Genomic DNA, 25,539 nt, shown 5'->3' with positions numbered 1-25,539 from the left:
GACTTCCTCTGGGGCAGCAGGAAGCAGTGAGAGAGGGGCCTTGTACTTTGCATCTCACCCATGTCCAGCTTTCTGGACAAGCATGCACTCCTTTTGTGACTTTTAAGAGTTGGCTTACGATTTGCCAAAGAAGTGGAATATGACAAAAAAACGTCCCCAGCAGGCTAGCCAGAGGCGTGTGTGTTCCCTAGGAGCTGAACAGGACCTGCCGGGCCATGCAGCAGCGCATCGTGGAGCTCATCTCTCGCGTGTCCAATGAGGAGGTCACCGAGGAGCTGCTTCATGTCAACGATGACCTCAACAACGTCTTCCTCCGCTACGAGAGGTGGGGCCGAGGTCCTTTCTCATTCCTCCCAGGGACTCATGCCCACCGTAGGATTTCTCTCTTAAACAATGGGGAAAGGGAGAGGAGAGTTGGAAAATGCTCATCAGAGATGCTAATTTGTTCCCGGCTGACAGGGAAAATGCTTCTCATTCTCCTGGGAACCGAGCAGCAGGAAGGCGACAGGCAGAATTAGGCTCTGCCCTTTGCAAGCCTCTGGCTGCCCTGCCTTTTCCACTTCCCCCAGGCCTTCAAGAGGGAGGGCCCAGGGGTTTGCACCTGCTCCTTTGAAGATCCTTTGAGTTTGAAAAGGATTAAAGGAGAAAAAAAATCTCTACTAAGGAAAAAAAGATTTCCTCTTTCCCATCTTTAAAAAAAGAAAAAAGATGTTTCCCTCCCTTTGCAAATGTCAGTGTGTCTAGAGTATTCTGAAGAAGGCAGGGTATAAGTGCCGGATGCTGCTGCTTAGGGAAACACACACACAGACACACGCACACGTTCATTTGAGTTCTTTCTACAGCCAAATCATTTTTGGATTTGAGGTAACCAACTTGAAAATTCTTTTCCTTTTCCAAAGCCTCCCCTGGGGAAGAAGTTGTCAATAGGAGGTAATGGCAGGCACGGCTCCCATGGACTCACTCCGGTGCATGTGCCTTGGGCTTCTCCCAGCAAAGGCACCAGAAAGCACCCGGAGCAGGCCAACCTTCTCCTAAGTCTGAGGCCCTTGGCCCTCGGAGACTTGGGGCCCTGGTGCCTGTGCTGACTCCCAGCATGATGATCTGGCATCAGTTAATGTCAGTGTGATAGACTCTTGTCCCTGGGGGCTTAGAGGGTGATTTCACTGTGGGTGTTAGGACCCCGGGCCTTGTCTCAGCTTCAGCTGTGGAGTAGGGATGGGTGGTCCTGTGTCTCTCCAGCAGACAAAGAAACCTCTGCAGTAAGGATGTGGAGCCACCAGGGGCCCTGTGTGTCCATTGGAGATTAGGAGCAGATCTGGGGTGCCTCGATTCCCAGATTCCCAGCTCGAGACCTCTTGATTTTGCCATGTGATTCCAGTTTCTCCATTTTAAATGGGCTTGGCCTTTCACCTGTTAAACCTGTTTCAGCCCCTCCTAGGATGGGAAGACGGGCTAATGTGAGCATTTTCCCAAGTTTGCCACACCCGGCCTTAGCACAAATTTTCTAGCTTGAGCATTTTTGACAAGTTTAATTGTCCCTCCAAGACGGTGTGGGAAGGGTACTCCAGGATTAGAAACTTCTCAAGTGTGTTAATATTCTCCTTCTCTTTCTAGGGCGTGACTCATAAAAATACAGGTGTTTCTTGACACCACAGGGGACACACATCACCTAACCAGATTGTCTCTCCTGGGGAATCACTACTCACCAGGCATTGACCCCAGCAGACTTCAGTAAAGGCTGGTTTCTCCAGCCTCTAGCTGGAGAAAGTCTCTTAGCTACTTCTTTGCCCATGGCATTTTGGAACTTTGAAATGCAAGGGCAGCCACACGCATGCCTTACCATTGCTCTTGTATTCCCTATCTGGTGGGAGAGGGATTTGGGTACAGGAGAGTAGACGCTCTCTGTGTTGCTCCAAGCCAGGTCCTATCCACAGCTGCAGAGGAGTCTTGGGCAGGCCAGGGGCCTGTGTCCGCCTTCTTCCTCTAGCTCTCTCTGCCCTGTGTGTGCCCTAGCCCCGTTCCTCCAGCAGATTGAGCTGGGTGGGGGCCTTTCAGTGACACAGGCTAATCACTCTTAGCACAGCTCTGTGAAATAGGGAGGGGGCTGTACTTCTTGCCTGGCTTTGCAGATATCTGAATGGTAGTCCCAGCCTCTGGCTCTACAAGCAAGAGGAGCACTCTAAACCCAGAGTGGGAGGGGACAGCTGGGAATACTTATAGTGGCCTCCTGGATGTGCCAGCCAACACCTTCCTCTTTTACCTCAGTATGCTCTGGGGTGAGCCTAGAGGCTGATCCTCTGCCAGGGGAGCACCCACAGAGGAAGGTGCAGTGAAGTTGTTGTGGGGGGGGGAATCTAGTCCCCCAAATGGTCCCCCCTTGGTTTCCTTTTCTGGAGCCTCAGTGTCTACTGGCCTCACAGGGCCCTCGGTCCACAGAAGCTTGTCACAGGAGCAGTGAGTATGACTGTGCCACATCATCCCTCTCCTTACTAACTGCTTTCCTTCCCCTGTTAGGTTTGAACGATACAGGTCAGGCCGATCGGTTCAAAATGCCAGTAATGGAGTAAGTATTCCTTTAGCATTCTCTCATCTGTGGGTGCTAGGAGACCTACCTCAGTGTGGTCTCACCTCTAGGTCTTCTAACTCAAGCTTAAATGTATGGATCATTAAGGACACCTGGCTGGCTCAGTCTGTAGAGCAGGTGACTTGATCTCAGGGTCATGAGTTCAAGTCCCATGTTAGGAGTTGAGTTTACTGTAAAAAAAAAAAAAAAATACTTAGGTAATGAAAGAGCAAGCTCTGGTTCATGGGATACAGCCAAAGAGCTAGCAGGCACATTCCTGGTGGGAGGGTGGCAACCGAACCCCAAGTTCCCAGCTCTTGGGGCAGCAACTGTCCTGTGACTGCTTCAGCCCCACCACCTTTAGGTGGGGGAAGCAGTAGGCAGGGGCTTGCTAACACCCAGGCCACCGTGGACCCCTAAAGTCTCGACAGGGAGAACTGCCGTGTTCCTGGACTGCTGCAGTGTTGGTGCTTTTCCTCAGGCATCCTGCACAGGGCCCGCTGGCTTTTACCCAGGAGCCCAACACAGGCACTCTGGGGCTCACTGCTGTCTCATGTGCTGGCAGGTACTGAACGAAGTGACCGAAGACAACTTAATAGACCTGGGGCCAGGGTCTCCAGCCGTGGTGAGCCCAATGGTGGGCAACACGGCACCCCCATCTTCTCTCTCCTCTCAGCTTGCGGGCTTGGGTAAGTGTCTCACAGGTATCAGGGGCCTTCTCTGCAGGCCACGTCCTGGACTGAGGGCCCCTTTCTCTCTCTGTGTTGGAAAGCCCAAAGAGAGCCTTTTGAGGAATCTATGGGAAAGTGTATTTCTCAGATCTGCCAATTGTACCACCTTTCATTGATGACTTCTGTCCCTAAACTTAAAATATAAGCCTGTGTTGGAAAGAAGGGGGAGGGGGAGTTCCAAGGAACTAGAAGTTGGTTGCTTTTAAAGAAAGGTAGCTGCTATGTTTTATCTGGAACATTCCATGTGGTTGAAGTGGTTGTTTTCCCGATATAAACAAGGCCAAGGATGGCAAATAGGTTTCAGCTCATTGGGACACAGGTCTAAGAAGGATGATGAAGCCACATTAGGGCTTAGAAGATGAGTCTGTGGCTGATTGGTAATGTTTGCCATGGGCTTGGGAGCAGGAAGTGATGGCACTGATCTATTTGCTTTCCTTGAACTAATATCAACCTAAAGTACTCCAGTGTCTGAAACCAGTGAAAAGAAACTCACCTCTTTTCCACATTTCCCTTTGCAAGTGTGTATATGATTCTAGATGTTACATATATAGCAGATGATACCAGTTCATATTAAATAAAATTAGAATATTGAAATAATAACGCATGGCCCTCACAAAATTCTTTCTACCTTGCTTTTCTGTTTTCCTTTTTTTTTTTTTTCTTAACATTTATTTTTATACCTTCATTCCATTTCAGTTGAATCAGGCTTTTATTTAGTGGCTTCTTGGCATCTCATGGATCTGTAGCCACTGTTTCTTTTGGAACAGATTTCTCTGCTTTCAATCCATCCAGCATATGGCCACCAGATTTGATACCCGAAAGTCAAATTGAATTCTGTTGCCTGCCTTCTTAAATAAAGGTCTAGTGTTGCCTGGGTGGTGCAGTTGGCTAAGCGTCCAGCTCTTGATTTCAGCTCCGCTCATGATTGCAGAGGCATGAGATCGAGCCCTGAGTCAGGCTCTGTGCTGGGTGTGGAGCCTCCTTAAGATTCTCTCTCTCCCCCCCACTGCCCCTCCTCCCACCGCATGTGCATGCACAAACGCTTTGTCCCTAAAAATAAGGAAATAAATCTTACAGTTAAAGGGTCTAGTATCCTTTCCATCAGCTCCTTGACCCGGCATTTGAGGATTTTCATCCCCACCACCCCACCTCCCACCTGCCTTTCCAGACTTGTCATTCATCAGTGTTTCCATGAGCTTTGCTCACTTCACTTCTCTGTGCCTGCAAGTTACCTGTCCCTCCCCCTTCTCATAGAAGAGTCCTCCTGGTCCTTCAGGCCCCACTCTGAGGTCAGTTGTGAGTCTCTTCCAGTACTCTCAGGCCAGGTACTGGTGGTGTCTGTCTGTTTCCCACCTACTCGATACATTCCTTGAGGCCAGGGACCACATCAGATTCAGTTTGGTCTGCTCACGATCAAGCTCTGAACGTAGTGGGTGCCAAGTAAATACATGACCTGGGCCCTTAGAAGTTTGACTGCATTAGTGAGGAACATTCTGATAAGACTGTTGTGGGAAATCTGCAGGGGCACCGGCCCCAGGTCCGTCCCTCTTTGCTGCCATCTCCCTTTCATTCATCTTCCTTTCATTCATAATGACTCTTGCTCACCTTGAGCAGCTTGGGGTTGGGAGGGGCCCGTGGCTGTTCTGGCCCCCATCTGGGCCCCAGCGTGACTCTTCCTGCACGTAGGGTTGCTGAGGAGAAGCCTGTGTCCCTGCTGCCCAACCTCCCCCAATAATGTGCCCACTGGCTTCCGAACTTGGGGATGCTCGGTGAGGTCCATGGGCCACATTTTATTCTCATCCTCCCCTCATTTGTTTTGTTACCACAGACTTGGGGACTGAGAGCGTCAGTGGTACCCTCAGTTCACTCCAGCAGTGTAATCCCCGTGATGGCTTTGACATGTTTGCCCAGACAAGAGGGAACTCCTTGGCCGAACAACGCAAGACGTATGTGGGGACCATTTCAGCAGCTCTTGGAAGACATTGGGGGAGGATTGATCCAGGCCTGGTCACAGGCCAACACAAAGACGCCTTTTATTTACGAGGTCCAGGGCTGCCAAGAACATAGAAATATGTCTTTGAGGACTTGGCAGACAGAGATTTTGAATGAACACCAAACCCCACACACACCATCCCCACCCCCCGCCTTGGGGTTGATTGTAGTTGGATTTCTCCTGTCAGTCATGAGAGAGCACTCTGCATTTTCTTTGCTCCCTGTACTGCTGCTAAAGATGGCTGGGAGCTAGGGGGTACAGCCAGACAGGGTATGAATTTGTTCTCATCAGCATGGTTTTCCTGTGCTAGCATGTGGGCAGAGACTTCCCTGATGGCAGCCCTGGCCAGGATGAGCCATATGATATTGGGGACATTGATCCCAAAATAGACAATGCTCTGCATCTCAGGGAGACACATGAACATGCTTTGAGCTGTTTGTTCAACCTTAAGGCAAGCAAAGAACACTTTCCTGCCTTTCCCTGGGGCCCAGCATCTTGAGGCATTCACCTTGGAGTTCCCACACTCAGGCATCAATGGGTTGACCAGAAACCCAAGGCTCCAGTCACTCTTTACCAGCACAAGTTGCTTTTAACATGGATATAGCAAAAGGGGTCAGAACACAGAGGAAGAGAACCTCCGTAGTTGGGGTCTGTTAGTGACAGGCTGTTAGTGACAGACCCCAACCCCAGACCATGAGACTATCTCCCTTATCAAATGTCACTGAGGCTGCTGCTTTTAGAATAAGAATTAATATTATTTGCAGTTTTCAGGGCACTTTTGACATCCTGTGCTGGAACCCTGGCCTCCTGGCTTTGGTTGCAGTCAGACAACAGCTTGAGCCATTAAATGCCAAGGTTTCAGGAACTGTTCTTCCAAGTACGCTTGAGGCAGGTGCCAGGGCTAGAAAGTGATTATAGGTCACCACCCCTTTCCCTGGGGCCCCTGCAGGGAACTGACCGTTTGTGCTGCTTGTCTCCAGGGTAACCTACGAGGACCCTCAGGCTGTCGGAGGACTGGCGTCTGCACTAGACAGTCGGAAACAGAGCTCTGAAGTGGTAGGTTTTTAAGCCTGTTTTTCTGCCTGGAGTCCTCTGGAGGGAAAGTCAGCCTGTGCGGTAAAGCTGCCTGGGTAGTAAAGGAGACGGTGGATTGCATGGAGGGCAGGGTCCACTGGAGAAGACTGCCATGAGAGCGCTGTATTGCCTCTGTGAGTCCTCACCCCACCCCTCGAGTGTTGCCCAGTCATCTTGCCTGTGAACCCCAGAGAGATAGGCCCAGAGAGTTGGCAGTATGCTCTCGGCACCAGTGTCCCTGCAGACAGCAAGCAGGGATTTGTCCTGGGAGGTCCAGCTCCAGAGCCCCTTGTCTTCCTACTTTGGGGGCCCCGAGCTCTCAGGGCAGAGGTCTCCTACGGCCAGATAGAGTCTCTCCTTAGACATTATGTTGCCCTGGGGCTGGGCAGTGCTCTGACAAAACACTGATCTGTTCAGGGAAGGGAAATGATCATCTGAGTAGCGTGTGAGCTGAGCATCTGTGGTGGGCCTAGGGAAGCAGTACCAAGCCACTAGCAGGCAGTGGGTGGCCAGGATTTGGCTGGGTATCTGGGGCTGGAGAGGTGGAGGGAGCTGCGGGTAGAAGCCAGGAGGGTGTTCTGGGCAGCTCGGTAAGGAGCAAGGCTGAAGGCAAAGGGGCTTTGAAGTGGCGGGTACTGCTTGTTAGAGGCCCAGATTGCGGCTGTGCATTCCGTGAGGTTTCAGGTCACTGCAGGGGAAAGGATTTGTGTCTTAATACTTCTCATGGGACCGTCCCCCTTTTCGCTAAAAAATGTGTGTGGCAGGGTGTGAATGAGTGTCTGTTTGCAGTGACGGGGTAGGGGGAGGGCTCTGGGGATAGTGGCCCCCAGAACAGCTGGACCTCCTCCCAGGGTCCCCCAGCTGGGCTAGAAAGGAGCAGTACTCACCTGCCCACTGGACAGGGAGGTCTGCTTCCAGAACAACAGTTTTTGGCCTCCTGCAGCCCTTGTCCAAATGGGCCTGACTGGCAGTAGTGCCACAGCCTGGTTTCCAGAAGACTGGCCTGGGGAAGGAACTTGCTCCTCTGTCCTGGCTCAGACTTGGGTGGAGGACTGTGTGGCCCTCTGCACTGGCCACTAGGGGGCACAGAAGAGCCAGCCCAACTGCCCTGGGTCTCAGCACCCTGCCTTTCTACCCCTGGCACTGGGACTCCCAAAATCTACACAGTGGTCACCACGGCTCTGTTCCTCGCAGTACTTGGGATGTCTCCTGCTGAACTCAGAGAGGGCATTAGGAGGGCCCCCCAGCACCCTTCCAGATGGCATTACCTCCTCCTGGCCCAACCTGACCTGGCCTGCAGCTCCGTTCCTCAGCCAGGAGGACCTGGTTTGCTTCCCACTGTGCCTCCAGGGCCTGTCCCCATCCATGCCAGGGTGTGTCCTACTGCACCTCTCTTATCAGTGCCTAGGCCTGGATCCAAGCACAGGAGAGGTGGCCAGGGTCCCGCCCTTCACCCTTTGGGTGTGTGGCTTGGCCCATCTCCCTGTTTGCAAAGATCTTGATGACTCCAGCATGTTTTCCACCTGATGGTAGGCAGATTGCTTTCATGTTTACTGCTCAATGGGGGCGGGGGGCAGAGGGGAAGCAGGGTTTGTGTTGTCTGTGTGTTTGTGTGTGTGTGTGTGTGTGTGTGTCTGTGTCTGTGTGAGAGTATATGTAGATCTCTCTGTGTGTGTCTCTGTGTCTCAGTATATCTGTGCACACACACACTTACCCACATGCATCCTCAGGCCAGTATTTCAGTTCACGGTGTTCCATATCCTAAACTTTGCTGACCTGGAAATGAAAACTGGGCCAAAGGAGAAACGGAGAACACAGTAAAGGGGAGAAGACAGTATAGCCACACCTGCACAGTGCAACCACATCAGAAGTCTTAACTTTAAATGTTTTTTATCATTTGAAAAAGGGTGACTTACCTAAACTCAGTGTTCAAGTTAAGAGTTTGGATAAAGAAACACACAGGTAACTGAGAAGGAGGAAACAAGCAGAAATAAGTTAGGAACAGAGTAGAAATGACTTCGTAAAAGCTGGCTCTTTGAAAAATGGCCTTTGCCAATCCCAAGAGCCCTAATCAGGAGAAGCAGCCGTGGTCAACTTTCTGTGACCTCACGGAGATTTTCCAAGTGTACAAAACAGTTGGCATAAGTATATGGTCCCCTGTTGGGACTCTTGATTACTAAACTTCTCTTTTTCAAGCAGGTAAGGGGGGCACGCTGGAGGGGGGAGGGGGCAGCGGGCCACCATCCCCTTACCTGATAACAGATCAACTCTCAACAGTGGCTTTTCTATTTCCATGATATATACTGTTGCTTTCTTTATCCTGGGTCTTGCTGTGACTTTTCTTTCTGGGACTTTTCTGTCCTCGGCCCAGAAGAGAGGTAAAGGTGGGGACTCTGACCTGGAGCCCATAGACAGCTGGCTCATAACCCAAGGAATGGTGAGAGGTCACCAGCTGAGCCGAGTCCCCCGTTCACCCCAGTGCTTCCCTATGTCACCTGCTGAGCCCTTGTGAGTCAGACAGTACAAGGCCATTCTTTCCTTTTGACTGGGCACCAAATTTTCCCCTCCTGAATTTGTGCAATCTCCTTAAGCCACAGGCCTCCAGCCCCAGAAACACCTCCTCTGATTTTCTGCTGAGGTCTGTGCCTCAAGCCTTAAGGGTCTGGGACATTTGTGGGAGTGAGGGGAGGGCCCCTTCCCTCCTTTTACTGTCTCTGGAGCTCTCAGCAGTATTCATTTTTCCAGGATAGAGCACAAGTTACTGTGGCTTTTGCTTTGGAGGGGACGTTTCTAAGAGAACAGATTCAAAAGCATCTGATTGGTTGGGGAAGCCCCCTCCAGCCTATGAATTCGGCAGTCCTAGGCTGATGGGTCTTTATAATGGTGTTATACGTCTCCCAGAAGAATTTGAGACACCCTAAAGAAACAAACACAATAGGAACAGAATAAAGAGAAGACAAAGCCAGGGGAGTTTAATGTCATAAACACAGTTCTCATGGAGTGAAGCTTTTCTGCCACAGAGACCTGAGAGGGCCTCTCCTGCCTCATATGATCAGGTAGCCCTGAGTCTGGTAGAGAGAGAGGGTGACCTCGTTCCAGGCTGCTTGCCTTGAAGGGATGATTTCATTTCTAATGAAGCCACAGCCCTCCCCAAGCACCTCTAACATAGAGACCAAAGGTCTGTGCGTGCGTATGTGGTAGGGCTGGAACAGCAGGGGATGCACAGAAGATATGATAAAAGCAGTGAAGCGTCAGCCTCTGGGGTGAAGCCGGGCAGACACTAGACACATAACCGGGGAGGAAGCATAACTGAGCCCAGGAAATGGTGCCAGGTTGTGGCCAGGGGAGGAGTGTTCAGACAGGCCAGCAAGTCTAAGACTGTAGGCAGCTCAGCAGGGATAATCTGCATGAACAAGGTGTGGCCAGTGTGCAAGGACACCAGCCACACAGAACCATCAGAACCAAGGGGGTGGGGGGTGGGGGTATCTGCCACCCCAGCTTAGAGTGAGGGACCTTTGCACAGCCACACTCAGGTCACAGCAGCAGGCACTCCATGCTGCTGTTTCTGCACTAGGCCTTGAGGCCATTCTTAGAGACCTAGGATGCCTGGAGCCCTCATTTACTTCTTCAGGGACAGGCTGGGACTCTGGTCCACATGGTGTAGGATGGCCTTAGAGCAGGGCTCCTGGAGGTCATGTCCATGCCAGTTCCAAATTGGAAGGATCTAGCCATGTGTCCTTGTGCCTATTAATCCTGCAAAAAAGGATACTGCTCATACCAACTGCCCTGAGTGTGGCCTTGGCAGCTGGTCGTGGCACCTGCCTCTGCCCACATGAGAGCCACTCTCCTCCGCCCTGTCCCCACTAGAGCTCCAATCTCTAACTTCCCAGAAACAAGCCCAACTAACAGCTAACCTGATATCTCACCTGCCTGACTGCAGTGTTTTTTTTTTCTTCCTTTTAAACAGTGTGTATTAATTGCTTTGCCTTATTTCCCATAGTGTAGAAACCCTGAGTCTTTCCAAACCCCCGAGTACAAATTCTTTACTTGGAAACTTTTTGTGCTATTGAGTGAGACTGAAGGGCTTCTAGATGGCTCCTCAAGTTTGGGTGGCAGCGGCACATATCGTAGGAAGGATTTCACAATTCTCTAGAAGTAACACACCATAGCTTTTCAAATACTATTCATGTTGCGTTGTAAATTAGACTCTTAAGCTTTCCTTGTGGATTTGGGACTATGACAGCTCTTTGTTCACCTGGGACTCTGGGTGTCAAGATTTCCAACAATCCCAGATTCATTATCCATCAAGAAGAACCCTGAGAGGCATTGTGCACCAGCCTGCCTGGAGACTGCACGTTTCGTGGTTCGCTGCTTGCCCCACCCCGTTCCCCCCACCCCTGGCCTCTCCATATGCATGCAGAGTGCAGTCAGGATACTCTGCAAGGAACAAATGTAATCCTCAACAAGAGGAGGAGCAACACTAGGTTGGTAGTAGTGTGCTGCTGCCAAAGCCCAGGTTTGGACCTGGGACCCAAGGGGTGCCCTACTCAGGCCTGGAGAACCCCCAGACACGGCATGCCTGAAGCCACTATAGCACTGGCTGCAGCCGGGCGGGCGGTGCCACCTTGCCCCCACCTGCAGCCCAGCAAGGGTCAGCACACAGCTCCCCCAGCACCCATGGCAAGATCTGACACTTCTGGCACTCCCTATGCCGGTTTCTCTTTGGACTCTGAAGATGGGCAGGGCGTGTCTCCCCATTGCCTCAGCTGAGCCAGCCTGGTGGGCGCTGGTCTTTACGGGAGGGTGGCCCCGTGCTAGCTTCTTTATTTTTCTGTCTTCATATCTTTTTCTTTCTGTCCCCGTCCCCCCACACCCTCCTCTTCAGACCCTTGGACCAGCCTTCTGCTTTGGATCATTGCCTAAGAAGATGCTAAAACCAAGGCGTGGCAGAGGCCACAGTCTCTTAGGGATCAGCTGGGCAAGTCCTCATTTGATGGATGAGAACACTGAGGCCTCTCAGGGGCCTGGTGACGTGCCCAAAGCCACGGGGCAGTGACAGAGTCCATTGCCCTCTTCCCTGGCCAAGGCCTCTCCCTTCCCTTCCGTCAGCATGAATGCGGGAGCTTCCTCTTCCTCCCTCCCCAGTTTCTGCAGTTCCTGTTTGGAGAACAGTGTGCGTGTTTAGTCTGTTTCTGGTAGCACCCGCATCGTTAGAAGGAACTTTACCCTGGTGGTGTACTCAAAGCATTGATACACCAGGGCGGGAGGTTTATATAGCTAAGGTATTGTGTCCAACCGCAACCAAGTCAACCCTTGCCCTGTGTTATATAAGCTTTACTGTTAGCTCTCTCCCTAGCTCCATGGAGGTTCCTGTCCTGAAGCCAAGTGCCTTTCTTACTGGAAGGAGTCAATGCCAGGAGTCCTTGCCAGTAATGGACCATATCTCTGGGCTTCAAAATTGGAAAACAGAAACCCTCACCTGGAAGTTAAGGGATTGGGAGTTCTGAGTGGCAAAAACTAAATATGACCTAGCCATCACCCTGTTGCACAGAGAATGGAACAGAGGCCAGGAATTACCCAACCCCTGTCCCCATCCCTGCTCTGCCTGAAGGCAGAGGCTTCTTAGGATAACAGAGACTTCAGGGCTCTCATGTAAAGAAGCAAGTCCAGAGAAAAACGATTTGCTCGAAAAGTGATCTGACAACCCCAGCCCGAGTGACCCTATTGCCCAGCGCCCTGGCTCCTGGTTTCACCCGGAGGATGCCCTGCCATAAACACACTACTTATTTGGAGAGGTCTAGGAGAAGGAAGAAAAGTGTTCCATGATCCAGCTTTTGGGAAATATTTTTTGAGGAGATGAGTTTCTCAGATGTCAATGTTTATTTTCTGAGTGTGCTGGCTTTCAAGATTAATCCTCAAAAAAGAAAACTGGTGCGTGATACCCAGCCTTGAGGGGCTTACTATTGAACAAGAACATTATAAACCAAGTCTGAAGGTTTAAGGTCCATGACCCCTTCATGGCTTTTTTTCAAGCTCCTGCCACATGATGGAAAGCTCTGCCCCTTGAACCTCCATTTCCTTGATAGACTAAAGCTGGGTAGGTATAAAAAAGCCCAGCACACGCTCCCAACAAGTCTGTTTGGGCATATTTTCTGTTTAGAGATGCCGCTAACTTTCCAGGCTTTGTTTCTGAGAACTTGGTGTGGCATGCATCGTCTCAGAGGCCAGGCATTCTGCCTTATATAAGCATCAAGATAATGAAAATTGGCATCTGCTGTCCTGGGAACATGTCAAGACAGAAGCCCTGGGGACAGCTGGGTGGCTCAACGGTTGAGCATCTGCCTTTGGCTCAGGGCATGATCCCGGGATCAAGGATCAAGTCCCACGTCAGGCTCCTTGTATGGAGCCTGCTTCTCCCTCTGCCTAGGTCTCTGCCTCTCTTTTTCTCTCTCTCTCTCATGAATAAAATCTTAAAAAAAAAAAAAAAGAAGAAGAAGCCCTGCCAGCAAGCATAAAATTAGCAGGTCACGCCCTGTGTACCCTACTGTGCTTTTTTTTTTTTTTTTTTTTTTGATGGGGGTGGTGGGTACTGCTTTGGGTGCCGTTAGCACATGCATGTCAGGCATCTGTGCACTCCAGAGGGAGACTCACATGTTCCTTGTCCCTAGGAGTCCTCTCAGGGTGATTTGAACTCCTTGACATTTTTTTCGTTTCAGCATTAAGTTCCCAGGGAGTCAAAGAAATAAAATGACAGTGTAGATAGAATCTTCCCAACCTGATCAAGGTTGGGCTTGCACCTTTATGAAGATGCCTGTGGGTGGCCCGTGCTGGGTCTGTAGTTAGGCACGATGCACGTGAAGCTACTCCAGGTAATTGGAGCAAGGGGGCTGCCAGCCCCGCCAGGTGTGTGTGTGAGTGTGTATGCGTGCACCCACGCAGAGCTCCTGTAGGATCACAGACACCTGCTCAGTAGGCTCGGGCAGGCTTAGGAGTCCTCACTACCTCACGCCCCGAACTCCGTCAGCAGGTTTCCGTGTCTAGGACCAGCTTGTCCCGTCAAGGCAGGGCTAGCCATGGGAAATCTTTGTTCTTTTCCTTTGTTAAGGTCATGTTATTTTTGAGATTTGGCAAATGCTAAGGCAGTCCTCTCATTGCTTATTTTAACTGGATTCTTACCCTAGATTGTGATGTTGGGGGGAACCAGCTATAGACACAGTGCTAATGTATTCTCTGGAAATAGTGGACTCGTGAGCCACTATTGTGTCCGAGCCAAATGCAAGTTTCAGAATCACTGCCCCCAAAGTGTTGGCACGGGTGGGCCAGGCATAGAGACCGCTCATTGCCCATGAGGCGTGTCGTCGTTTGCTCAGGACCTACTCACACACACACAAACCTGTGGCCACTGCTGCCCAGTTCTCCATTCTCTTCCCAAACTCATTTTCTTTGGCTCCCAAAGCCCAACCAGCCATTGAGAGCTGGGAAGACGGGGTGAGAGTAAAGGAGCCACCAAGTTCCAGGCCCGCTTCATGATTCTCCCCCGAAGAGACAAACACGACTAAAATCCCGCTGTCGCTTTGGTCATCAAAGCTCTAGCTTCTGCCCATTTGTGCTGGCGGTGAGCTGGGCCTGTCTGCTGTCAGCCAGGCCCCACCCAGGCCCCAGCGCTCCCCTCCTCCCACTCAGAGATGCACCGGGACACGGTCGGAAACACTTGCAGTGCCCTCCTGGCCACCTGCACCCCTGCCCCAGGCCGACTGCCCCCTGGCCTCCCAACGACATTGTTGCAGGCAGAGGGGGGTGGGTGCTGGTGTCTCCTCTGGTTGCCCCCAGGGCTGAGGCCTGACTGGCCGGTAGGCAGGGGTACTAACCTGATGAAGTTGGAGGAGCAGGGCAGCCTCGGGCTGAGAGTGGTCAAAAAGTTATCCATTTCAAGAACGTGTACCGCTGCCCTCCCCTCCCCACCCCGCACCTGCCGGTCAGCCCTGCTTCCTAGAACCGGCCACCTCATTGCTTCCCTTACCTGCCATTTCATATGTGGCTGCCTGATGTTGCCCGCGCCTGCTGTGCCAATGCGTTTTTGTTTTTTGTTTGCTCTGTGTACGTTTTGGTTTCGTTTTGGGGTTGCTTTTGATGATTTACTTTGTTCGGTGTTCTGTCTCCCCCCGCCTGGCTGTGGGGCTGCCTGGCCCGCCGCTTGCCGCCTCCATAGATCCCCGTTGCGCAGCCCTCTGTCATGGACGACATTGAGGTGTGGCTCAGGACGGACCTGGTGAGACTTGACTTTTCTCTTTTGTGTGCGGGGTGTGGCGAGGCAGAGTGCTTCTGGACGGGCCCGGGCCGTGGGCTGCTCCCCCATGGGGTGGCGGACGAGAGTGGCCTGCTGCAGGCTTGCCAGCCCTCCTGCTCGCCCCGGAGCACCTGCTTCCGGCACAGTCCCTGAGTCCTGGCCACCTGAGGCCTTGGCAGGCGGGGCTCTGGCCAGCTCCGGAGCACACACTTGTCCCCAATGACTTTTCTGTAGCAGGTGTGTGTGTGTGTGCTTGGGTTTTTTTGCTTTGGGTTTTTGAGATCTTATTGGGGTTTATTTTTATTTTTTTTCCCCTTTTCATTGTGAAATTATACAGAGTCAGCTGTTTTGGTTTTGGTTTTCTTTTTTAATTTACTGTCATTCCCGCTTCCCTAGTATCTCCTGGTATCTTGCATTTAAAAGAACCCTTGCCCTAGAGACTATTGTCTTTATCCACAGAGCTAGGACAGGAAGGTGAGGACATCATGCATCTCCAAATGGCAGCAGGTCCCAAGAAAGGAGGGCTGCATGGCTGGTCCCTCCCTCTGCTGCTTACAAAGCACTTTCACTGGCAGCTGCTGTATGGGAGGCAGAGTGGAGGTTGTTGGCCAGGGGGCTGATGACAAAATACACTCTGGGAGGGGAAGTAGCTCACCCAAGGTCATGGGCTAGGCAGATTCTCCCTTAGTCCTGGAGACACCTCATCTCTTGTTCCTAGCTGTCACCTCTTCAGGGGACCCTGTCCCCAGAACAGACCATCCTTAACCACAGGGTTGTCCTGGCTGCCAGAGGGCTGCTGACTTGGCCCCCTCCTACACTAAGATACAGCTCCACAAAGGGCCACCTCTCCACAAGGCCAAGCTTTCTGAAGACACTCACTGCCCAGCAAGGCAGACACCCAGGTGCCATGCCAGAGGAGGAGGAAAATGCCCCATTATGCGTTTCCCAAGGGAATGCCTGGAAAAGAAATAGCTTCTCTCACAGAAAGAAGCAAAGCAGGAAGGACCAAGGCTCTCACCTCACAAGGCGGGTGGGGGGAGCCCATCCAGGAAGGCTGAGCAGCAGCAGGTCACTGGCAGAGCCAAGAAGGAAACCAGGTCTCCTGGCCAAGCCCAAGGCCTGGTCTACTTCCCTGTCACTGTGCAGTGGGTTCCCGGTGACCACTGCATTCTCCAAACAAATCAAGTCTTATCCACTGCGTTGGTAAGAGCTCTCAGAGCTTCCATGGCTTCTCAGAAACTGGCAGCAGGTGATGGAATCTGGGCTCCCCTGGCCTGCAGGACATGGCTCCTGGCGGGACAGACTCTACCGCCAAATACCACCTATATCAGCCCTGTGCCCTAGGCTTCATGGCTCTGTCCCTTCCAGGCCTCATGCAGTTCCCAACTGCTGGGATGGACTGTGGATTTGCAGATCTGAGTGGCTGCTGAGTGGAGGAATCCTTGAGGGGGCCCTGGGCATGCTTCGGGCTCCACCTCCTTGTGGCCCTTGTTCTGGGAGAATGTCAACAGCAGGGCCAAGGCCTGCTGTGGTTCTGCTGTAGCCCAACGCAGAGATCAAGCTGTGCCTTTTTTTGGATTTTTCTTTCTGGCCTTCCTGGAGAATCAAAGCCTAGAACTACTCAGTTTGGGGTTTTGGTTTGTTTTTTTTTGTTTTTTTTTGTTTTTTTTTTTTGCTTTTTGAAAAACAAAGTTTTCTGTGTGTCTAACAAGACAAGCAGTATTTTACTATCACAGAACTTGGGGAATGGGGAATGGGAGGCTTTGCTCAGGCAGTGCCACCAGGGCAGGGCCCTAATGCTGCTCCCTCTGCTCCTCCCACAGAAGGGCGATGACCTGGAGGAGGGAGTCACAAGTGAAGGTATGACCTGGCCAGCACCTTTACAGCGCCCCCCCCCATTACTTCTGCCTGGCAGCCCCAACCTCCCACCCTCTGCTCCTGTCTGACCCCCATCCCCACCCCACTCTCCTCGGCATTGCCAGACCATCTGCTCAGACCCCCTCCACTGGCAGAACTGGGCTTGAGGGATGAGAGGCCGTGGGGGGATGTTTTCTGTCAAATTGAAGTAGGAACTTGCCCCTCCAGCTTTCCCAGCCCTGCCCCAGTGCTGATCTGGAGAACAGAAAAGTGCCAAGCTGGAGGTGGGCCAGGAATCCTAACTACCTCTTCCCCCTCCACCACCCACTGGCAGCCAGGCTTCCTGCTTGCCCCAGAGGCAGGCAGAGGAGGGAGTCAAGGCTGGGCCTTCAAGCAGTCCTGGCTCTGGCTGGCTGCCCCCGCTGCCTCCTTCCCTGGTAGACAGCCCAGGCTAGGGTGGTAAGGGTGGGAACTCACCCCAGGGGTCAATCCCTGTTGGCACGAGTGAAGGGGGCTCTAGGGGAACAGGTGGGATGTTGTTGGAGCCTCGGAGCCTCACTGTAGGCCTAACCAATCCTGGTCCTTGCCTGGGTTTTGTATTGCAGAATTCGATAAGTTCCTCGAAGAAAGAGCCAAAGCTGCTGAAATGGTCCCCAGCCTCCCCTCGCCCCCAGGGGAGGCCCCGGCCCCAGCCTCAAACCCCTCCAGCCGGAAGAAGCCAGAACGGTCAGAGGACGCCCTCTTTGCCCTGTGAGCTGGTCTGCGGTTCGGCTCCCCAGACGGCAGGTCATCTCCTGTTCCCCCCCAGTCCACGCGAGGCACTGGCCACCCCTCCCATCTCCAGTCCTGGAGTCCTCCCACTCGGTCCTGTGCTGCTGTGTCTCCATGGAAATGCCCCCCTGTTTGCTCCCAGGTGTCCCACTAGTCAGGACCAGCTTTAGCCACCTTCTCTCTGAGTGGTGGGTCAGCACCACCGCAGCCAGAGGCTCTCCTCCCTCCCCCGCCCCTCCTGCCCTCAGGCCCACTCTGCCTACATGTTCTCCCCAGAAGAGCAGGCCACAGGACCCAGCCTCAGGCAGGGCAGTCCCCAAGGGACCATTTCCTGAGAAGACACCTGGACTATCTTTTCTCCAGTCCCCCACCTGCAGAGAAGGGGGTCAAACCCCAGCCCTTCCCCCACATGCCCCACCCCTGCCTGGCTCTCCGGGTCTCCTTGGATGGGCCTGTCCCCCTGTTCCAGAAAGGGCTTGTCTGTACCTATGGGCTTGGTCTCCCTCCCTGGAATGCTGCTCCCTGACGCGTGTCACCTGGTGGCACTTGGCGTGCTCGGCACTTTAGAAGGCTCTGAGGGTGCCCATGTGTGAGGCTTCTCATCCTCTTGACCCTCTCCCCATTGCTTGGCTGCTAGCCCAGGCCCCCACCCAAGCTGGCTCACCGGTGGAGTCTGGGACCAAGGGGTCTCCAATGCACCTGTGGGCTCCTGGTGTGAGGACGGAGAGCCAAGGACGGTTGCAAGGACAGTGCACAACATGTGGATGGTGGTCCCAAGGCGCACGGGTTAGCTCCTGCAGATACACTACCGTAAACCAAACTGCCACGTGCCCACTGCACACTGCCCCCATATAGTTGTCCCTGTCTGTGGAGGGCCCTGCTTGGGGAAGAACTTCTCTGGCTTGCGTGAGGAGGCTTGGTGGGTGTGTGAGTGTGCTGTGCTCGGGGCTTGGCCTGGCCTGTGGTAGCCTCTGCACCTCTATCTCCAGGGCCCAGAAGCAGATGTCTCTGCACAGTCCTGGGACAGTCAATGACTCAGGGGCCAGAGTGACACCAAGGGCCCCGCATTGCCCCAGGGAGTGGGTCTCAACTTCCTCCACAGACCATCCCAAAAGCCTGCCCTCCTCCCCACTGCCCAAACCCTTCTTGGCCACCAATTTCTATCCTCTCTCCAAGCTGACCCGGAAAGCTAACAGAGCCTGGGGCTGAGGACACCTGCTCCTGTCACTGGTGTGTCTCCTGGCCGTGGGCAAGGTGCTCGAGGCTTGGCACCAGCCCGGGTCCAGCCTGACCCACCGCTGTTCTACGGTTGCCCCAAAGAAGGAAAACATTGTTGCAGCTGCTTCGAGCCAGCCCCTGAGTCCCCAGGGCCCGGGTCAGTGACCCAGTATGCACTGCCCAGGTGTCTGGGCCAGACATGTTCGTGAGCCATAGTGTGGTCAGCCCTTACAGCCTAGCAGCCAGAGCAGGAAGGAGAGGCGGGGCTTGACACTGGCTGACACCAGTGCCTCAGGCTCTGGGAGCAGCACTTGGGACCAGGCCTGGACACCCCTGATGGGGAGCGAAGTGCCACCTGGCCCAGAACCCCAGGCTCAGTCTCATGCAGTGGCTCCCCTGTGAGAGGAGCCTCGGGTCTGGCTGGGGGCCTGTCTGGCAGGACCAGCTGGGGATGTCACACTCCAGTTCAGAGGACATGCAGGAAGCTCCTCAGAGATCAGAGGTCAGCCAGCCTGACTCCAGCCCTGCCTGCCCCCTGCAGTGGGTGCCATGCCTCCACTCCCCCCCCCACTGCCAACCCTGGCGCACAGCTGATGTGCACCTCTCTTCTCAACATTGCTCACAGGCAGGGCACCCTGAGGCCTGCTGGGATGTTCAAACATCTGAAGGCAGCTGGCTCAACATGAGCAGAGAAGGTGGCTGGGATGGGCCAGCTGTACCCAGCTGTATTCCAGCTCTTAGCCCTTTGGCACAGTCTGGAATATTTGTGAGGGCCAGGGGCCCACCTTTGTAGCTGGGTCTTGGGGCAGTCCTGTGGCAGCCATGGCACCAGAGCAGCCGAGCCCAGCATCCTCTGAGGGAAGAGTCAGCCTCCCTGCCTTGTGGAAGGGCAAGTTCCCATGAGAGCAGAGATGTGAGGGGAGAGGAGGCTCCTGGCAGTGAGTGAAACTGAAGCCTGTGTCTGCCTGGGGAGACCTCAGCATGGCTGTTCTTACTACCCATGGGCAAGAGCTGCCCCCCAACTCCAGGCAGGGCTTGGAGAGGCCCGGCCATCCCTGGGTGGCGGGTGGTGTTGGACGCTGTGGGCTGGCAGGAAGGCACTGGCCCATGGAGGGAAGTGTCACCTGCCTTCCCGACCTGGAGCTGCCCCTCCCACTTACCCACACATTAGGTCCAGAGGCCATCTGCCCCTACCTGGAAGCTGAGATGAGGCTTGCTTCAGGCCGGCACAGAAAGCCAAGTGGGGGTCCAGGTGGGCGTAAGGGGGTGCTGCCCAGCCCTTCCTGTCCTGAGGCCACAGGCACCCTGGGCCCCAGGACTGCTGGCTCCCTTCCATGTGGGGAGCACAGCCCCCAGGCTCCTGCTCTGTGAGGAGAGTGGAGCTCTGGCAGGAAAGCTGGCCAGTGCCTGTGCCCCCGGAGAATGAGCCCCTCACAAGCCACCAGCCTTTCCGCAAGTGTTAGAAATCACAGATACAGTATGTACTTAATTACACTAAATTATTGCTGGGATTCCTTATAAGCACTAATTATACCTGATTATAGGTTAAAATATTTATTTTGTCAAAATATTTTCTTGGGGACGTGTTGAACCTTTTCTGTGTTCATTGTGTGCAAAGATGAGAAAACTATCCATTGCTTCCAGCCTGCCTCTGTGGCCAGTGGGCAGCAGTGACCCAGGGCACTGGTGGGCTGGTGGGCAGCCTGCGCTGGAGCAGTCCCTGTCCAGGACCACCCCCCCTGCCCAGGCCCGAGCAGGCCAAGGGCCAGGCCGAGGGGTGACCCCCCCCCCCCCCCGCTCATCAGCATGCACAGAATGAGGGCTTCTTGAGCAGACATGGCTTGTTGCTGGCCTGGGCCAGAGGGAAGGTGCCTGTTTGTCTGTTGTCGTCCTGTCTTTCTGTTCGTCAGCCCCATCGGGGTGGGTGACCATGCTGCCTGCCTTGGCTCACTGCCCTTCCCCTGCGCACCCAGGGGCTGGAGCCAGGGGGCCTGGGGAGCCGTGGGCCTGTACCGTCACTCAAGCCCCCAGCCGCAAGAGGGGCGGCCCGGGCTCCGGATGGCCCAGTGGCAACAGGCACTCCTCCAGTGTCATGGGGCGGACAGCTGCGGCCTCCTACACTCCTGCTCCTCCTCTTCCATCCTGCCACCCACCCCACTTTGCCTCCACATAGATGTGTTTCTAACTCGGTCAGGCCTCGCCTTCTGGATGGTTGGAGGGGGGCCGTGGGCTAGCTGGGGAAGAGCACTGTGCCGGGTCCTGTGTTCTCAGCCGGCCCACTGTGAGCCTGTCCTCCTCCTCCCCGGGCTGTTCGGACTCTCTCCATCCCCCTGGGGAACAGCCAGCTTCCCCACCATTGGCTCAGGGTGTGTACGCACCCAGAAGACTCCTGATGTGGTACCTGCCTCTCCCAGTGCCCACCTCCCACCCTTCCTGTCCGTGGGGGTCCAAGCCTGGCTTTCCCTGCAGCCACCAGCCCCTGGGGAAGCTGTCAACCCCAGAGTTAACACTCCTTCTGTGTGTAAAATCTCCAGGCTCTCCTGGAGGACGGGGCGGGGGGGCGGGGGGGATATTTATTTCCTAAAGTTTGCACTTAATTTGTGAGGGTCTCAGGATCGTTGGGGGCTATCGCAAAGAGAAATGTGTTGTGTCTGTCGTCCTGCTGTCCCAGGAGTCTGGTGTTCGTCACTGTTGTGCGTTTCTGCGGGCAGAGCCTGTTCTGGAGGGTGGGTCAGTGAACTCGAGGTTGAGTACATCCATCCACCCACTGGCTCTCCTTCCGGATATTGTCTCTCTAGTTTGGGTTCTTGCATGTAAAATACTCCACAATAAATAAACCAACAAGCAAACTGTTGCTCTGTGATCTCTGTGGAAGGGGCTGTGACTGTCCAAAGGGCCTGCCAGGTCTGGCCACCTGCTCGCTCTAAGCAGGGGCTGCCTCGGGGCAGCTTGGGAAGCTTGCTCCCCCTGTCCCCCCCACCCTCCCCGCCCCACCAGGCAGCCTGAGCAGCCCCTTGGCTGGCCACAGGAGTCTGGGCTAGAGAGAAATCCCCATGCCTATCCCGGGTTGGCCATCCTGTTTTTGGGGTGTTGGTTGTAGCCACTGGAAGCCTGCCATGGCCTGCCTGAGAGCTCTCCCAGGGCCTGTGGTTCTTCTGTCTCATCCAGGCTCCCAGGCACTCAGCCAAAGCATCCCAGGCCTCAAGCAAGCAGGCCTGCGCCACTGCCTCAGCCCCCCTCATCTGGGCTCCCCAAACATGGCTGAGCATCCTCCAAATCATCTGTACAGCTTGTGCTGGGCACTGAATTTGAGAGCTGCTACTCTAAGAACCACCTTGCCACCCCGCACTTTTAGGAATGGCTTTATCGAGCTATGAGTCACATAAGGATACAATGCACCCATTGAAAGTATATCCTTAAGTAGCTTTTATTTTTATTTTTTGTCTCTTTAAGTAGGCTCCACACCCAGCACGGAGCACAGTGTGGGGCTTGAACTTACAACCCTGAGAGGCCTGACCGGAGATGAAGAGTCAGATGCTTAGCAGACTGAGGCCCCCAGATGCCCCAAGGTAGTTTGTAGTTATTCACAGAGTTGTATGACCATCACCACAATTTTAGAGCATTTCCATCATCCTAAAAAAGCAGTGACCCCCACACTCATCCCCACACCTGTGTCCCCACACCCTCCAAACTTCTCTGCCTTTTATTTTTCATTTATTTTTATTTATTTTTTTTTTTAAGATTTTATTCATTTGTTCATGAGAGACACGGGCAGAGGGAGAAGCAGGCTCCATGCAGGGAGCCCAACGTGGGACTCGATCCCAGGACTCCAGGATGAGGCCCTAGGCCGAAGGCAGGTGCCAAACTGCTGAGCCACCCAAGGATCCCTTTCATTTTTTTAAAATTTAATTTAATTTTTTTTCTTTTTTTTTTTAAAGATTGTATTTATTTATTCATGAGAGACACAGAGGCAGAGACAAGCAGAGGGAGAAGCAAGCTCCATGCGGGGGAGCCTGATGTGGGACTCGATCCCAGGACCCCGGGATCACGACCTGAGCCCAAGGCAGACACTCAACCACTGAACCACCCAGGTGCCCCCCTCTGCCTCTTTTTTTTATTATTATTATTTTTTAAATATTTTATTTATTGGGATCCCTGGGTGCATGGAGCCTGCTTCTCCCTCTGCCTATGTCTCTGCCTCCCTCTCTCTCTCTCTCTCTCTGTGACTATCATAAATAAAAAAAATTAAAAAAAAAGATTTTATTTATTCATGAGAAACAGAGAGACAGAGAGGTGTAGAGATACAGGCAGAGGGAGAAGCAGGCTCCATTCAGGGAGCCCAACGTGGGACTCCATCCTAGGACTCCAGGATTATGCCCTGGGCTGAAGGCGGCTCTAAACCGCTGAGCCACCCAGGCTGCCCATCCCCTTCTGCCTTTTAAAAAGTTTTCTGGGGGTGCCTGGCTCGCTCAGTCTGTGTAACATGCGACTCAATCTTGGGGTCATGAGTTTGAGCCCCATATTGGGTGTGGAGATAAACTTTAAAAAAATGAAAAGGTTTATAGGGTGCCTGGGTGGCTCAGTTGCTGAAATGTCTCCCTTTGGCTCAGGTCATGATCTCAGGGGCCTGGGATTGAACCCCATGTGGGGCTCCCTGCTTAGTGAAGAGTCTGCTTCTCCTCTGCCCCTCCACTTGTGTGTTCTCTCAAATAAAATATTTTTAAAATAAATAATAGAAAGGTTTCTGTCCTCTTCTCCTGTCCTGGGAGCTGCCCACCCTGAGTTTGCTGGAGGTCTCAGGCGGCCAGAAGGCATAGGCGTCCTTGAGGGGTGCATTGTGGGGGTCACATGGCCCCTGCATCTTCTCTGAGTGGCTTAGTGGAGACCGGGAGCCCTTTATCCCGACACGTACTGGAGTTTGAGGATGGACCTGAGGTGTAGTGGGCTCATCAAGCTCCCAGGTGAACCTGGAAACATTGCAGAGACATCTACCTAGCCTGTCGTGTGTAGGTGTCTCTTGACAGAGCTGGGAAGACCCACTTTCCCTAAGTTTGCCCAGGGGCCAGCTCTCCAACTCAGACTTTGGGCCTCCTAGGCCAGCAAGGGGGCCGTCCCATCCATTGGGAACACAGCCCTGTGGGAAGGTAGCCCAGGAGGGGGGTGACCGGCCTACAGACAGGAGGCAGGTGGGATCATGATTGGGAGCCACACTGGGACCATCACCACCCCAGGTCAGAAGCAGCAGTACCTAGCTCCCTTGAGTCAGTTACCTCAATGGGCTCTAGGGACTTCTGTGAAGGCTCTGCCTGTTTCTGGCCAATCAGAATGAAATGGAGGCTCCCACACCAGGGGGAGTGTGGGGGTGGGCCTCTGAGTGTGGGAGACCCCCGGGGTCTCAGTGTGGGTGGATAGAAGCCATGGATCCTTGAGCCCATTCTCTGCCCCTGGCCCTGTGCAAGGCACTGTGGGTGTCCAAAGAGCCCTGAACTCTGTTCCTGCCCAGAGAGTGGCTTGGCCCTCAGATAACCACCATGGACTTGCCAGGACAGTCTGTCCACATTCAGCACATGTTCCTGAGAGCCTCCTGCGTGCCAGGTTGTTGCTGGGGGGGAGGGGCTGCTTAAGTCCTACCCTCAGAGAGCTCATAGCCTGGTGCAGTTCCCAGAATCAAGGACACGCTACAGCCAGGAAGCACTGGAGCCCTCATCCAGAGCTTGCAGGGCAGAGAGGCTCTGGGGGAAGCAGCCAAGGCCCAGAGAAACTGAGCTGCATGGAGTTGCAGTGGGCAGGCCAGCGCAAGGAGGGGGAGGGTGGTGAGGCAATCTGACGTGACAAGCCTCCTGGGAGGGACCTCAAGATCCCTGGCAGGCACTTGCCAAGGTGCGTTTCCCTAGTACATTAACAGCTGTTCCTAAAAAGGAAGGGTTCTGTGGAGAAAGAAGTTTGATAAATGCTGAAGTAAAGTTACATAGTGTTAAGAACTCTTTGTCCAGGGATCCCTGGGTGGCGCAGCAGTTTAGCGCCTGCCTTTGGCCCAGGGCGCGATCCTGGAGACCCGGATCGAATCCCACGTCAGGCTCCCGGTGCATGGAGCCTGCTTCTCCCTCTGCCTGTGTCTCTGCCTCTCTCTCTCTCTCTCTCTCTGTGTGACTATCATAAATAAATAAAAATTAAAAAAAAAAAAAAAAACTCTTTGTCCAAGATAAAGATAGTGTGTGGCCCAAGCTCCTTCTTTAGAGATGCCATGTTGGAACTTTTTTAGTTGTTGTAGAAAGACATTTGATTTTTTTTAAAGATTTTGTTTTATTTATTCATAGAGACACACACACACACACAGAGGCAGAGACACAGGCAGAGGGAGAAAGGGGCCCCATACAGGAAGCCGGATGTGGGAGTCCATCCTGGTCTCCAAGATCACACCCCAGGCTGCAGGTGGCGCTAAACCGCTGCGCCACTGGGGCTGCCCCAAGACATTTGATTTAATTAAAAAACAAAAAGAGGAGTTTCTTGGCTCCTGTAACTGAAAAGTTCTGATAGCTTCAGGCATAGCTGGATCCAGGTGCTTAGGGATTTGGTTAGGAATCTGCCTCTTCCTAGGTCTTGACTCTGTTTTCTCTGGGTTGGGTCTTCTGTAAGGTTGACTGAAGGCTTCCTGCAGCTCCAGGCTGACTTTCCACTAGCAGAGAGAGGGTACTGCTTTCTCAGTAATTCTAGCAAAGTTCCAGAATCCACTCTGGAAAATCAGAATGTTAGCAGAGGGAGGATGAAAGCTGAGGAGGTGGGGCACCTGGCTGGCTCAGTCCGTGGAGTTTGTAACTCTTAAAAGTAAAACTAAAAAAAAAAAAAAAATCTGAGGAGGCATTAGATGGTCACTGGGGTGTGGTTGGAGAGGGCCAGAGACCAGAGTGCACACTAAGGGGCGGACACTTGGACAGAGACAAGCTTCTGGATTCCTCTTTCAGTGCCCCCTCATCAACCTTTGTTTGCTTGCCTCCTTTCACCGGAGCCTGAGCTGCCTGCCGGCCATAGCTGCCTTCCGCAGAGA

The 25,539-nt window shown here is 53.4% G+C and overlaps 1 protein-coding gene across 8 annotated transcripts in view; it reads left to right on the top strand.

Moving 5' to 3' along the window:
• The window catches only part of TOM1L2 (target of myb1 like 2 membrane trafficking protein), a 119,250-nt gene extending 97,907 nt beyond the window's left edge, over positions 1–21,343 (top strand). For 5 of the 8 annotated variants that reach the window (XM_072820869.1, XM_072820862.1, XM_072820865.1 and 2 more), the window contains 9 exons: positions 192–325; positions 2,515–2,563; positions 3,129–3,252; positions 5,123–5,240; positions 6,268–6,343; positions 8,733–8,798; positions 14,571–14,630; positions 16,472–16,508; positions 17,111–21,343. In XM_072820869.1, the coding sequence (XP_072676970.1) occupies positions 192–325; positions 2,515–2,563; positions 3,129–3,252; positions 5,123–5,240; positions 6,268–6,343; positions 8,733–8,798; positions 14,571–14,630; positions 16,472–16,508; positions 17,111–17,259 (813 nt within the window). In that variant the 3' untranslated portion in view covers positions 17,260–21,343. The remainder of the gene's footprint in view (positions 1–191; positions 326–2,514; positions 2,564–3,128; positions 3,253–5,122; positions 5,241–6,267; positions 6,344–8,732; positions 8,799–14,570; positions 14,631–16,471; positions 16,509–17,110) is intronic. The other 3 variants (XM_072820863.1, XM_072820864.1, XM_072820868.1) reach the window with 3 other exon arrangements.
• Positions 21,344–25,539: the final 4,196 nt, after the last annotated feature.

Source organism: Canis lupus, chromosome 3, assembly GCF_048164855.1.
Source record: "Canis lupus baileyi chromosome 3, mCanLup2.hap1, whole genome shotgun sequence".
NCBI classification, from domain to species: domain Eukaryota; kingdom Metazoa; phylum Chordata; class Mammalia; order Carnivora; family Canidae; genus Canis; species Canis lupus.
Note: the sequence above shows the minus strand (reverse complement) of the source record. Positions and strands in the feature narration are given on the sequence as shown.